Below are 15,317 nucleotides of genomic sequence, written 5' to 3'. Positions count from 1 at the left end.
GAAAAAGACTTGGTAAAGGACTGAGAGGCAATGGAAGGATTAGGACTGTTTCTCCACTGATCATCTGAATTACAATCGCCTGGGATGCTTTATAAAACTCCAGGTTCTCCGAACTACTAGTATCTTTCCCAATCTCAGCGGTCTTGGTACGTCTATTTCCACACTCACTGAGCTGGATTGCATAATAATGGACTCTTATTTTGGCAGATACTTCCTTCCAATTAGACACTAGTGGATTTTCACAAACTCTAGCTGACTTCACACAGCGGCTTAGCGTGTCCAAGCGTCCAATCTGAATATCGCAAAGTTTCCAATTGCAATTGCTTCCCCGGGAGGTGGAGGGACTCCCGGCCGGACACGTGACTCTGGGGAGCCGGCCTCGCTGTTCCGCAATAATCAGGATGGCGGCTACGGTGACGCTGGAGCCCGCGGGCCGCTGCGCGTGGGACGAGCCCGTGCGCATCACCGTGCGTGGCCTCTTCCCGGGACAGCCCGTCACGCTGCGCGCGTCCCTGCGCGACGAGAAGGGCGCGCTCTTCCAGGCCCGCGCGCTGTACCAAGCGGACGCCGGCGGCCTCCTGGACCTGGCGCGCGCGCCCGCGCTGGGCGGCAGCTTCACGGGGCTCGAGCCCATGGGGCTGCTCTGGGCCCTGGAGCCCGAGAAGCCCTTGGTGCGGCTGGTGAAGCGGGACGTGCAGATGCCCTTCGCGGTGGAGCTGGAGGTGCTCGAGAGCCACGAGCCCGACGCCGGGCGGCTCCTGGGCCGGGCGGTGCTGGAGCGCCACTTCCTGCGGCCGGGGATGCGGCGGGTGCCGGTGCGCGCGGGCCGGGTGCGCGGCACGCTCTTCCTGCCGCCTGGTGAGTGCCTTGCATCCCAGGCTGTTCTAAAGAATTGGTAACTGAGACCCACATTTCCTAAACTTACCGCCGCACTCCAGAGCTTGTCATACATTCTGGATGGAAGTTTTTCCTCTTTAAATTTCATGCCACTTCCCGTATGCTAAAAAGTGGTTTCTGTCTTTGGGGCTCTCCACTACCCAGGGCGATGAGCGATCTTATCCATGCCCATTTCTCAGATGGGAAAACAGGCTGCTCGGTGGCTAGCGGGCATGGCCGGGCCAGGGTCACAGGGCAGGTGGGAGCAGCGCGGGGATCAGGCAGGGCGGACCACGTCACCCTGGGCACCCACCACCCTTCCACACAAATAACCTTTATGTTGGACGAATGCCACTGAGCTGTATGCTAAAAAGTGCATTCAACATACTCACAAAGTGCATTTCTTTTAAGTGCCAGCCACGCAGCTGTATTTCAAATACCAGTGTTAGGTAATGAGTTATGCTGCTGTGCAAGAGTGATCTTTGCCTCTTCTCACGTCGAACTTCCAAGGGAGCTAATCTAGAGGCCGTCCCCTGTAATCCTAAAAAAAACCAAACTGATTGTCCTCTTCCCCCATCATAAACAGTCTGTCGGTGATTCTCAATCTGGGTTGATTAACCCCTACTCCTGGAGACATTTTTGTTGTCACAACCAAAAGGTGGGGGAGGATATTATTGGCATCCAGTGGGTAGAGGCCAGAGATGCTGCCAAACATGCAGAATGCACAGGACAGTCCACACAACAAAGAAATATCTTACTCAAAATGTCTGTAGTGCTAAGGTTGAGACACCCTAGTCTAAGTAAAAGCAAGGTGCTTACTAGGTTAAAGGGGCCCAGAAACAAGACCCCCTACCCCACCTTTTACAACCAAATTCCAGACTGAAACCCCTCCAGTATAGAAATGCTGGAGTTGCCATATCTCAGAGAATCCCTAAACTGAATTCTGTCATTCTCCAAAACAGGAGGCTCTTCTTTATTCTTACAGCTCGTCAGCAATTCACAACCTTAGCCAGTGGCTGCACAGTCAACTGAAATCCTGTGGTTGGAATTGGATCTTATACATCTCTGTATGTCCAGATTCCTAGAGGCTTGCCCAGGGATATAGTAGGAGCTCAATAAATCATACTGACTGAATCAGTAAGAATCCCCCCACCCACCCAAAAACAAACCAAACAAACAAACAAAAACCTTTTACCACCCATATTGGCACCTGATATTTCAGTCAAGTCAATCTTGTGTTAACTATTTCAATGTCTACTTTGTGGCCCATTTAAAATTTGTTTTCTGTCTCAAAGACTTTTGTAAATAACGTAGAAGGGTTCAGTCATTTAACAAATATGTATTAAGCCAATGACTATGCTACATAGTGGGATGCGATAGCTAGCGAAGTCAGACGTGGTCCTCACTGTACTTACAGCCTAATAAAGGACCCAGGTAACTATACTTGTATCTGTAAACTTGATAAGTGCTATGATAAGGGAAATACAGGCCCAGGGTGCTGATGGAGACATAAAAGCGTATCTGACTCAACCCAGCCTTGGGGGAGATCTGGGAAGTCTTCTGGGAAGGGAGATCTAAACTTTGATTTGAAAACTGAAGGTCAACCAGGTGATAAAAAGTGGAGAGGGGAGAATAGCATATACCATTTTCAGGGGCCAAAGAGAACAGAGCATATTTAGGGATAGTGTTCTTTAAGGTTGGAGCAGAGAATGCAAGGAGGTGGGGAGTATATCAATACCCCTTATATGTGTAGAGCATTGTACAGTTCTTCAAGCATTCTCAAGTAGATTTTTTTTTTGAGGAAGATTTTGTGGAAAATGTACATCTCATCATATGCTACTTATAATTTGAAATATATATTTCATTTTTGAAAATTATGTGAAAAATTCTGGAGAAAATAAAGCATTTTGTTCCGCCTTCCTTCTCCCTGAAGGTTACTAAAAAGGAAAAAAAAAAAGGCAACATTTTAAAAAGGGTCCTTTTTTCCACTTGCTCCTCCACTCCCAGGCTTCCTTGCTTCAGAAACTTGTCTTTACTGACTGCCAAAATCTGAAACTCCAGAATGTCTCTGGAGAGTGTAAAGCTCCTTATGATCTGTGGTGCTTTCCAGGTGCAGGACCCTTCCCTGGGATCATCGATTTGTTTGGGAGTGGTGGTGGCCTTTGTGAATACAGGGCCAGCCTCCTGGCTGGACATGGTTTCGCTGTGCTTGCTTTGGCTTATTTCAAATTTGAAGACCTCCCTGAATATTTGGATGATGTGCACCTGGAGTACTTTGAAGAAGCTATAGACTTCATGCTGCAGCATCCAAAGGTGAGTTCTGGTGTTTGCTTGAATGCAGGGGAGAGAGGGTAGAGCCAACACAGGACTGGATCTCAAAACCCTACCAGGACACTGGGGGCTAGAAATATGTCATGAGACACAAAAGTTCCTTCCAAAGTTATTAGGATTATTATTTCACTTCCACCCATCTCTCTCCAATCCCTAAGACTTAACTGACAACTCAGAGCCTGGAGCCTGCTTCAGATTCTGTGTCTCCCTCTCTCTCTCTGCCCCTTGCCCGCTCACACTCTGTCTCTCTCTTTCCCTCAAAAATAAATAAACATTAAAAAAAATTTTTAAAAAAGAGGAAAAAGTTTGACTCTTAAGAGACATTTTTAGGACAGTCGGTGACATTTGAATAGGGACTGTGCTGGATGCTATTAAGGAATCATTAATTTTGTTAAATGTGATAATGCTATTATGTTTTTATAGAAAAAGTTCTTATCTAAGACTGTAAAAAATAATCAAAACATTTTAGTGTGATTAAAAGTGGAATACATGCTCTGCAACTATCTAGATTTAAAGAAACCCAAATATTCTAATGTTAAGTAATAAACGTTAAAAAATGTTCTACAAGGTCTGTAGGGTGATCTAAATCTGTCAGAATTCAGGGACTGGTCTGTTAGCAGAGCTGCTAGAACCTCAATGGCCTTCAACTGTGATTATTGGTTTATTAGGGGAGATAAGGCCCCAGGGGAAAAAGAAGAAACCAATATATCCTATCAGTTCTGCCCTTAGACCTGGGCAAGAGGGGCTTCTGTCCTGGACAGAAGCCTTAGGTGGCCACACTCCCTGCCCACAGGGTGAGGAGTCCAAGGGACCCAGGGAATGTATCCACCTGGAACCCATGTGCCTTACATACACACACACACACACACACACACACACACACACACACACACACACCCCATACCTTTGTGATCTGGAATACCAGAATTCTTTGCCAAATAGCACTGATCCTGCTTCCAGGCCCTATGTCTTTTCTCAGGGTCTGTCAATGTGAATACGCCTAGGCCTTAAATATGGAGACTGGGGTGTCCATATACATGTGTGAGAGGCCCCTCAAGGTACATGATGGAGCCAGGGATGGGAAGAGAAGGAATGGGGGCCAGGGACCAAGGACTGGGGCTAGCTCTCCCCCATGCCACATTCCAGTACAGAACTTCAAGGAGTTCCAAGATTTCAAATTTGAGCCTGACATTATAAACTGTTATGAAGGTATATTTATCAAGGTGGGTCTATCAGCATAGACCCGTTGCGGGGTTCAAACTCACGGACCGTGAGATCATGACCTGAGCTGAAATTGGACGCTCAACCGACTGAGCCACCCAGGCTCCCCAAGAAAATAATATATTTTAATAGTTTATTTGTTTAATAGCTTTTACATGTTTAAGTATGGGGTACATGGGTCTCTGTGTCTACTCTTGACCCAGTTGCCACAAATATTAGTGGAAGGCCTGTGTACTAGGAAGTCAATTGATTTGCTTATTAGAAAACACACTTGAGCTTTGTGGATTGTTGCATAAAAAAAAGAAAGCCAATGACATTTAAGAAAGCTAGCTAGAGAATATAAAATCACTGTTTATGTCCTCCATTTACAAATTCTAGGCTTGTTCTCTCTTTTTCAGGTGAAAGGCCCTGGTGTTGGGCTTCTGGGCTTCTCCAAAGGAGGTGACCTGTGTCTCTCAATGGCCTCTTTCTTGAAGGGCATTACAGCCACTGTACTTATTAATTCCTGTGTGGCCAACACAATATCTCCTCTGCATTACAAGGATATGTTTATTCCCAGTCTTGGCAGTGACCCAGGGAAACTTGTAGTTACTGAGTCAGGGGTTTTAATTTTTTTGGATGTTTGGGATAATCCACTGGAGGAACTCAACTATCAAAGTATTATTCCATTGGAAAGAGCCCAGGGGCCTTTTCTGTTTCTTGTTGGCTTGGATGATCATAACTGGAAGAGTGAATTCTATGCTCGTATAGCCTCTGAACGGTTACAAGCCCATGGGAAAGACAGACCCCAGATAATCTACTACCCAGGAACTGGTCACTGTATTGAACCACCTTATTTTCCTCTTTGTAGAGCTTCTGTGCATACAGTGTTAGGCCAAGCAATACTCCATGGAGGTGAGCCAAAGGCACAGTCAAGGGCACAGGTAGATGCCTGGCAGGAAATTCAAACTTTCTTCCATAAACATCTCAATGGTAAAAAATCTGTGCCGTCCAGCAAAATGTGACATTGTAATCATAGACCAGATACTATGAATAAAAATCTAATTCATACAACATGTATTGGGTTTTCCAGAGCACATAGGAAACTTTTTTTTTAAGTTTGTTTATTTTGAGGGGCTTTGGGTGGCTCAGGTTGGTTAAGCGTCCAACTTCTACTCAGGTCATGATCTTTTGGTTCGTGGGTTCAAGCCCAGTGTCAGGCTCTGTGTTGACAGCTCAGAGTCTGGAGCCTGCTTCAGATTCTGTGTCTCCCTCTCCCTTTCTCTCTCTCTGTCCCTTCGCTGCTCACATTCTGTCTCTCAAAAATAAATAAATATTTAAAAATTTTTTTTGATAAAGTTTATTTATTTTGAGAGAGAGAGCGCATGAGCACGGGAGGGGCATAGAGAGAGCGAATCCCAAGCAGGCTCCACACTGTCGATGTGGAACCTGAAGTGGGGCTTGAACTCACGAACCGTGAGATCATGACCTGAGCCGAAGTCCGACACTTAACCAGGTGCCCCTATGCACATTCATTTTAAATGGTCTTTGGACACTGGAAGATAAAAGCTTGTGGAAGGCATTCTGTTTTTTCAGGTGGTATGTGCAGTGATGCACAAAATCCAATATTCGTGGCCACTATAACGTTGGATTTTGTAGACAGAAGTAAAAATTCCTTGAATTCTTTTTCTTTTTTTTTAAGTTTTTTCTTTATATATATATATATATATATATATATATATATATATATGTAATCTCTTTATATATATATATATTTATTATTATTATTATTATTATTATTATTAAGTAATCTCTATGCCCAGGGGCACCTGTATGGCTCAGTTGGTTAAGTGTCCAACTTCGGCTCAGGTCATTGTCTCACAGTTTGTGAGTTTGAGCCCCGCATCAGGCTCTGTGCTGACAGCTCAGAGCCTGGATCCTGCTTTGAATTCTGTGTCTCCCTCTCTCTCTGCTCTTCCCCTGCTCATGCTCTCTCTCTCCTTCAAAAATAATTAAAATATTAAAAAAAAAAAAAAAGTAATCTCTATGCCCAATGTGGGCCTTGAACTCACAGGCCCAAGATCAAAAGTTGCATGCTCTATAGACTGAGGCAGCCAGGTGCCCCACTTGGGTTGTTTTTCTAAAGCTGGAGATCTTCAAAGATAGAGGGACTTTAACAAGTACTTTTCAAAGAACACACGGTTATTGTATGGCTCTAAAGCAGAAATTCTTGGTCCAGTGGCCATTTAGTTTCAGTGGCAAATATTTTTGAAGCCATAATAGGACACATGACAGTTATGATCTTTAAAAAAAATTTTTTTTAACACTTATTTATTTTTGAGACAGAGAGAGACAGTGTGAGTGGGGAAGGGGTAGAGAGAGAGGGAGATGGAGACACAGAATCCAAAGCAGACTCTAGGTTCTGAACTGTCAGCACAAAGCATGACGTGGAGCTCAAATTCACCAACTGTGCCCTGAGCCAATATATTATATTATATATATATATAATATATATATAACCACAAGTTATACAATATAATATACATTATATTATATATTATATAATATGTTATTTTAATACACATATTAATATTTATATATTATATAAATATATAATATACAATGTATAATATAATTATATAAAATATTAATATATATGATATATATATTCCTTGACACAGCAGTTTAATGGAATGTTTTCACCTGGATTAATTCACCTCATTTTACACGTGTTTTAATTAAGATAGAATTCTACAGTGGAAAACATTTTAAATTATATCAATACATTTTTCATCGTAAAAGATTCGAGTAATACAGATAAAATTCAACCCTCTTAACTCATTACCCAATTCCAGGCTTTTCTTAGGGCTAATTACAGTTGTTAACTTGAAGCATACATTTCCAGGGGCACCTGGGTGGCTCAGTCCGTTAAGCCTCTGACACTTTTGATTTCTGCTCATATCAAGATCTCACAGTTCATGAGTTCAAGCACCTCCATCAGGCTCTGCACGAAGAGTGCAGAGCCTGATTGGGATTCTCTCTCTCCCTCTCTCTCTCTCTGCCTCACCACCACTCTCTCTCCAAATTAAATAATAAAAAAAAATATGGTTACAGAATCATATTATTTGCATGTACATACATATATTTGTATTAATGGAAAAATATGATTTTGTGAATTAAGCACCTTTTTATTGGGGAAAAAAAAGTCATGATGTAAGTTTTTCTGCACATAAAAACATACGTTTTTATTACTTGTGCCAGGCCACAAGACAATAGGGATCATTTCCATAGTGTATAAATCTGTACTGCCTCATCTAAAACGTTTAAACTTTAATTTTGGCAGTCTTTCTTAATCCCCGCAAAAATAATTTCAGGGAAGGAAAGGAGTCTATTACACGGAGCCTCCTTCAGCAAGGTTTAGGGAATTGTGACCCCAGGTGGCCAGAGAGGGATTTTAAAGAAAGAACGACGAGGATTTTCTGTCAAAAGACCTTTAACTTTTCCTTCTCGCCAAGTCCAGCGTAGGCTGGGGATGAGCTCCTGCCTCTTTTAGGCGGTCTTACTAAAAGGACCCCAATACCGTGACCGACCCCGGGCCCTCCTAAGTTGCCCCTTCTTGCAGCCTTTTGCTGAGTAGCGCGGGAACAACCAGCTCGGGTTCTCTGGTCCGCTCAGCCACCTCTGGCCCCACTGGGCCCCGCCCCCGGCCCCGCCCCTCTTGCCCTGCTTCAGCCGCCCGGCCCCGCCCCATTCGGACAGGCCCCGGCCTGCCCTGCGTGGCCCCGCGGAGAGAGCTGACTCCCTCCCACACGAACCCGGCCGCGTGTGTTTGGCCTGAGTCAAAGCCGCGAAGATCCGGAGCCATGTGGAGGACTGTCCATGCCGTGCTCCGGACCCCCGGAACCCCACTCCTGCTCCGGAGGTCAATGTCCACATCTGCCCTTCTCGCCCAGAAGTCTGCGACCTTGACCGTCACCCCCAAGACTGGGCTGGCCGACGAGCTCCTGGATATTAAAGTGGAGGGCTTAGGTCCCAGGGAGCGGGTGACCCTTCGGGCGTCGGCCGTCAGCTACCGAGGCCGCCTCTTCCGATCGGTGGCCCACTACGAGGCGGACGGCCGCGGGGGGTTGGACCTGGCCAGGGACCGGGCTCTGGGCGGCGACTTCACGGGCGTGGAGCCCATGGGGCTCCTGTGGAGCCTCACGCCGGTCGGCTCGGAGGATCCCTGCTTCAGCCAGATGCCGAGAGGCGTGATGAAAACCCCCCTCAAAGTGGAGGTGACCGTCCACCACGCGCCGCAGCAGCAGGCGGTACCGCTGGGCCCGGCGCTGGCCTCTGCCCAGGTGCAGCGCTGGTTTTCCAGCCCGGAGCTGAGCCGCGCTCGCCTGCAAGCCGGCCGCCTGCGGGGCGTCTTCTTGCTGCCCCCAGGTGCGTGAGGTCTTTTCCGCAGAGGGCTTTGCATGGATTTAGGAAAAATGATTTATGAAAGCCGGCTTGCTTTGCTAGCTAACTTATCATCTGAAAAACAGAGCGAGCGCCTCAATTATTTTGTCGCCTAGACACAGGTGGGACAGTCACTTTGCTAAATGGTGACTGGGATTTAAATGCAATTTGCTCGGGAACCTCTTTTCTGCAGGCTGCCCACCCTTCAGACTCCCAGTGCTGCAGCTGCTATTACTTGTGACTAAGCATATTCTAGTAAGCATAACATTGTTGTAAAGTTTCTCCCATAAATATTTGTTTACCTGTCTAGTAGGCAGAGCTTTGTGTTAACTTTTTTAGTTATCATTTCTTGTAAAAATGACGAGAATAGTGGATACAAATCTATCTGTCACTGGTATCTGCTCAAACCCAACATAACGGAAGCCCTATTACATATATTGTTCACTTTTTAAATTCTGGTTTCACGTTAGGATACTGATGACTTTGTTGTTGTATTTTCTGACATACTCTAATTCCTTAGAGACCTTCATCATGATGAGGACACTTCTGTTGCTCATTTCATAGATCAAAGAACAATTTATTTTATAAATGAGTAAGCCGAGGCCTAAAGTGTTTTAACCAAATCACACAGCTAGATGGTGCTAAAATCAGGGTGCAGTCAAATTCTTTGAGCTCCAAACTCAGACCTCCACAGTAACATGGGCTGAGGAGAGAATGAGTGAAATAGGTTGGTGTTTTGTTTTGTTTTGTTTTGTTTTTGTTTTTGTTTTTTTTTAAAGCCCAGTCTGGCTTATCTTCTGCTCTCAAATCTCAGGGTTCTTAGGAACAACTAAGAGTCTTTCAAATGAGAGATTTAAAACATTTTCAGGAACACCTGCGTGGCTCAGTTCAGTTAAGCGTCTGGTTCTTGATTTCCTCTCAGGTCAAAACCTGATTCTTGATTTCCTCTCAGGTCATGATCTCACAGTTGGCCAGTTGGAGCCCCACATCTGGCTCTCAGCCTCTCAGTGAAGAGCCTGCTTAGGATTCTCTCCTCTCTCTGCCCCTCCCCTGTGCATACACACACACACACACACACACACACACTCTCTCTCTCTCTCTCTCTCTCTCTCTTTCTCTCTCTCTCTCTCCCTCTCTCTCAAAATGAATAAATAAACATTAAAAAAAAAACATTTTCATAGTTGAGGGTGTGGAGGGGTTTTTTAAGATCCTATAAGGTCCTAGCAAATTTACATCCTGAGGATCAAAGTTCTCAATTGAAACAAAATAAACAAATTCTCAGTTATTTTAATGTGATAATCATGTTAGTATCTTGAAGGCTGTGGTTGGAAAAATCTATTGCTGGAATAATTTGAGGAACTGTATGTTGTCTTTTTCATGGCTTGCTTTAGGGATTTTGGAAGTAATCTTGAATCCAGAAATGCATGAAATTTATCTAATTTTAAAAAGAGCAGATCAAGATATGCTGAGATATCCAAATGTTAAGAAATCCACCATCTAAAAATCACTATCTTAATATGTATACTCTAGCTTTCACTTTGGTGGCCAGATATCCCTTAACTTATTTCTAGATTTGAAAATTTAGGAACAGCTTCTGGCACTGGAATTTTAGATTTCTTGTTTAGTTTATATTCTAATGTTCTTGCCTCTTATTTTGTTCTTATAAATTTATCTAGCGCTTTTAGTTGGAATAACACAAAAGAATGTATCTGAGAAATACTAGGAGTCAATTGGCTGAGAAATTCTTCTCTTGGAACGTTGAATGAATAACATAAGCTACAATAGGAATGTTGAAAGAGAAATAACAGATCAACATTAGAAGGAAAATAGTTTGACATTTTACTCCCTTTCCACTGCCAGGGAGCAAGAATTTACTGTCCCCTTCAAGGTCCTTCTAGCTCCTAGCTGGATTAAGAATCAAATTGACAGGAGACGGATTAACAGGAGAACATCAAATTTAATTCTGTATGTATGGGAAATCCATACAGACGTGGAAATTCCAAAGACAGGCAAAATGAGGTATATATGTCATCCTGAACTAAGGAGAAAAGGTTAAGGGTCTAAGCCTTTGAAAGGAAGGAATGCATTTCATAGGGCAATAAGATGAACAGGTGTTTGGAAAGTTGATTTTTGCCCTGCCATACAGTGGCCACTCAGATAAAATTTATCTCTGGCAATAACCCTCATTCTGGGAAAGACCCCCAATTGAGATTTTTCCATGTAGTTAAGGGAGGAACAAAATCATTCCTCTGAGCTCACAGGATCTCAGTTGCCTTCAGCTCAAAATAATCCACATGCCCAAGTAGCATATTCTAAGTGGAACTCCCCTGATCCCCTTCAAACTCAAAATAATCTTTATACTAAATTGGTCCATCTAGGGGCAGCCTGCCTTTGGCCCCTATACTACACATATTGTTCATTTTATATTACACCATCATTAGACCTTTAAAATAGCATAGGCTTTGTTAGGGATTTAGGTAACTCTGTATCTGAAGCTCATTGAGAACTCAAACGGCCCTTTAAAGTTGGATTTTTTAAAAGTTTATTTATTTATTTTGAGAGGGAGAGAGAGAATCTCAACCTGTTGGCACAGAGGGCATGATCTCATGAACTGTCAAATCATGACCTGAGCCAATATCAAGAGTCAGACGCTTAAACGACTGAGCCACCCAGGTGCCCCAAGTTGCCTTTTTTTTTAATGTTTATTTATTTATTCTTTTGAGACAGCTTGAGCGGGGGAGGAGCAGAGAGAGAGAGGGACAGAGGATCTGAAGCAGGCTCAGTGCTGACAGAGGAGAGCCAGATACAGGGCTCAACCTCATGAACCGTGAGATCATGACCTGAGCTGAAGTCTGTTGCTCAACCGAGTCACTCAGGTGCCCCGTGGATTTCCTTTTTTTTTTTTTTTTAATTAATTTAATTATTTTAATTTACATCCAAATTAGTTAGCATGTAGTGCAACAATGATTTCCGGAGTAGATTCCTTAATGCCCCTTACCCATTTAGCCCATCTCCCTTCCCACAACCTCTCTAGCAACCCTCTGTTTATTCTCCATATTTAAGAGTCTCTTCTGTTTTGTCCCTCTCCCTGTTTTTATATTATTTTTGCTTCCCTTCCCTTATGTTCATCCATTCTGTGTCCTAAAGTCCTCATATGAGTGAAGTCATATGACATTTGTCTTTCTCTGACTGACCAATCTCACTTAGCCTAATACCCTCCAGTTCCATCCACATAGTTGCAAATGACAAGATTTCATTCTTTTTGATTGCCGAGTAATATTCCATTGTTTACATATACTACATCTTCTTTATCCATTCATCCATCGATGGACATTTGGACTTTTCCCATACTTTGGCTATTGTTGATATTGCTGCTATAAACATGGGGGTGCATGTGTCCCTTTGAAACAGTATAACTGTATCCCTTGGATAAATACCTAGTAGTGCAATTGCTGGGTCATAGGGTAGTTCTATTTTTAGTTTTTCGAGGAACCTCCATCCTGTTTTCCAGAGTGGCTGCACCAGTTTGCATTCCCACCAGCAGTGCAAAAGAGATCCTCTTTCTCTGCATCCTCACCAACACCTATTGTTGCCTGAGTTGCTAATGTTAGTTATTCTGACAGGTATAAGGTGGTATCTCATTATGGTTTTGATTTGTATTTCCCTGATGATGAGTGATGAGCATTTTTTCATGTATCAGTTGGCCATCTGGATGTCTTCTTTGGAGAAGTGTCTATTCATGTCTTTTGCCCATTTCTTCACTGGATTATTTGTTTTTTGGGTGTTGAGTTTGAGAAGTTCTTTATAGATTTTGAATACTAACCCTTTATCTGATATGTCGTTTGCAAATATCTTCTCCCATTCTGTCAGTTGCCTTTTAGTTTTGCTGATTGCTGTGCAGAAGCTTTTTATTTTGATGAGGTCCTGATAGTTCATTTTTGCTTTTGTTTCCCTTGCATCTGGAGTCGTGTTAGTAAGAAGTTGCTGCAGCCAAGATCAAAGAGGTTTTTGCTTTCACCTCGAGGATTTTGATGGCATCCTGTCTTACCTTTAGGTCTTTCATCCATTTTGAGTTTATTTTTGTGTATGGTGTCAGAAAGTGGTCCAGGTTCATTCTTCTGCATGTCACTGTCCAGTTTTCCCAGAACCACTTGCTGAAGAGACTGTCTTTATTCCATTGGATATTCTTTCCTGCTTTGCCAAAGATTAGTTGGTCGGATTTCTTTTTAATGAGGTATTATAGTTTCATAACTCAAAGACTGCCAGAATTATTTGTTTAGATTAATCAGGACTTACAGTTCAAACCAAAACATTTTCCATATCTTTTTTTGCAAATTTTCATATTTTTTTCACCATTTTCCAGTGATATCTCACAGGGAAAAATATAAAAACATTTTTACATTTATTCAAAATAGCCAAAACAAGTATCTATTTCAACCACAAGAATAAAACTATTTCAGCCAAAACAGATGTTTTCTTTTCAAGGCAAATAGGTGAATGTTTTATTTCTTTTTTAAAGTTTATTTATTTATTTTGAGAGAGAGAGAGAAGAGAGAGCTCAGAAGAGGCAGAGAGAATCTCAAGCAGGTTCCACACTGCCAGCACAGAACGCAACATGGGGCTCGAACCACAAACTGAGATCATAACCTAAGCCGAAACCAAGAGTCAGACACCCAACTGACTGAGCCACCCAGGCACCCCTAGGTGAATGTTTCAAAACAGAAAAAAAATTAAAATGTTTTTGAAGTTAAAAAATAAAAACATTTTTAAGGAAAAAATATAAATTGTACAATTAGAATTTGATTTAGAAAATGTTAACTGGGTATCATGATCCATTAAATGTCCTGTTGTCTAATCCCAGATTAATCTTCTTTCCTGGTTTATAGGAGATGGTCCTTTTCCTGGTTTGATTGATATGTTTGGTGATGGAGGATTAAATGAATCTCGAGCTAGTCTCCTGGCTTGTCGAGGTTTTGCTACTCTGGCTTTGCCATTTTTTGGCTATGAAGATCTACCTCCAATCATGAAAGACTTAAATTTAGATTACTTTGAAGAGGCAGCTAAATTTGTGCAAAGTCACCCAAAGGTGAGTGGGATTGTAGAGAGAAATGCGTTTAAAATGAACTCCTTAGGGCCAGGAGAGAGTGAAAAGAAGGTGGTACTAATGGGTTGGAAAATATCTATAACAAATACCTGTTGAATGAATTCGTGAATGGATAAATAAATACATAAGCTATCTGATGAATACATATTTGCTTTTTCTTTATTGAGTGCTTTGTGACTTCATTAACAATCATACTTTCTCTCTTTCTCTCTCTCCCTCCCTCCCTCCTTCCCTCCTTGTTTGTCTTCTTTTTCTTCAATGTCTAGGTTAAAGGTCCAAACATTGGAGTGATTGGTTCTGGCAAAGGGGCAGAGTTGGCATTTTCCATGGCTAGCTTTCTCCCAAATATAGCTGCAGTTGTGAGCATCAACGGCTGTGTCTCTAACACAGCTACTGCCCTTACATGTGGTAGATCAATCCTGCCAGGACTGCCTTTTAACCTAGACAAAATCTCTGCCATGGATTCAGGGGCTTATGATGTTAAAGAAGCGCTGGAGGACCCCTTGGATCCAGCCTACAGGGAAAGTCGTATCCCCCTTGAAAAAGCCAGTGCCCATTTCCTTTTTATAGTCGGAGAGGATGACAGGCATTGGAAGAGTTCTGTTTACGCTGACATAGCTGTGAAGCATCTCACAGAGCATGGGAAGACAAATTTTACTCTCTTAAGCTATCCTAACGCCGGCCACAGAATAGATCCCCCTTACAGCCCTTTTTTCTCTGTATACCTTGATCCCGTGTTGGGAGTGCCTGTTTTGGGAGGTGGGCAGCTAAAAGCTCATGCTGTCGCTCAGATTGAGTCTTGGAAGAAGATCTTGGAATTTTTGCACTTGCATCTAGGGTAAAGTCTAACAAACTAAGTTTAGAATATGTGCAGAACCATTTAAGGGATTGATTGAATATTTTTGACAAATGACTGAAATCTAGATCTCTCATGGGCATCTGCAAGCTTTTAAAAGAAGTAAAAATACTTGCTTCAAGTTTATCAGAGCCTGTAACTTTGGTGACTATCCATGTTTCTCCATGGTTGGTTGGTTTGAGCTTCAACTCAAGGTAATTGCTAAGTGAAAACCAGTTTTTAATCTGCCATTTACCCAGCCTTCTCACTTACCCTCCCTGTCACCCTGTCACCCGTACTTCCAAAGGTTTTTTTTAAAAAAAACTGGCATATGATAATTAGTTTGCTATTATCTGTCCCAGAGGTTATAAAACTGTTTTAAACAGGGGTGAATACATGAATATAGGCCCCAGGTTTTATGGTGAGCAACGACTGGGTTATGATAACTTTCTCATAAGAGAATAAGATGCTGGACTGAATTCTAACACGATGACCCAGAGGCTGATTTGTGGTAGACTGAAGTCAGAA

At 42.8% G+C, this 15,317-nt stretch overlaps 2 protein-coding genes across 2 annotated transcripts in view; both read left to right on the top strand.

The window, feature by feature from the left end:
* The first annotated feature begins 227 nt into the window (after positions 1–227).
* On the top strand, positions 228–5,483 carry ACOT6 (acyl-CoA thioesterase 6). Its single transcript, XM_025918886.2, has 3 exons — positions 228–858; positions 2,987–3,189; positions 4,827–5,483. Exons 1-3 carry the CDS (start codon positions 402–404, stop codon positions 5,430–5,432), a joined length of 1,266 nt encoding a protein of 421 aa, XP_025774671.1. The 5' UTR covers positions 228–401; the 3' UTR covers positions 5,433–5,483.
* A 2,787-nt stretch (positions 5,484–8,270) lies between these two features.
* DNAL1 (dynein axonemal light chain 1) overlaps positions 8,271–15,317 on the top strand; it is a 65,451-nt gene continuing 58,404 nt past the window's right edge. The window contains exons 1-3 of the mRNA XM_086708521.1: positions 8,271–8,835; positions 9,044–9,105; positions 13,905–13,936. Coding sequence (XP_086564647.1) covers positions 8,271–8,835; positions 9,044–9,105; positions 13,905–13,936 — 659 coding nt within the window. The remainder of the gene's footprint in view (positions 8,836–9,043; positions 9,106–13,904; positions 13,937–15,317) is intronic.

This window comes from Puma concolor, chromosome B3 (assembly GCF_028749965.1).
Source record: "Puma concolor isolate L17-30 chromosome B3, mPumCon1.1.hap2, whole genome shotgun sequence".
Taxonomy (NCBI): domain Eukaryota; kingdom Metazoa; phylum Chordata; class Mammalia; order Carnivora; family Felidae; genus Puma; species Puma concolor.
Note: the sequence above shows the minus strand (reverse complement) of the source record. Positions and strands in the feature narration are given on the sequence as shown.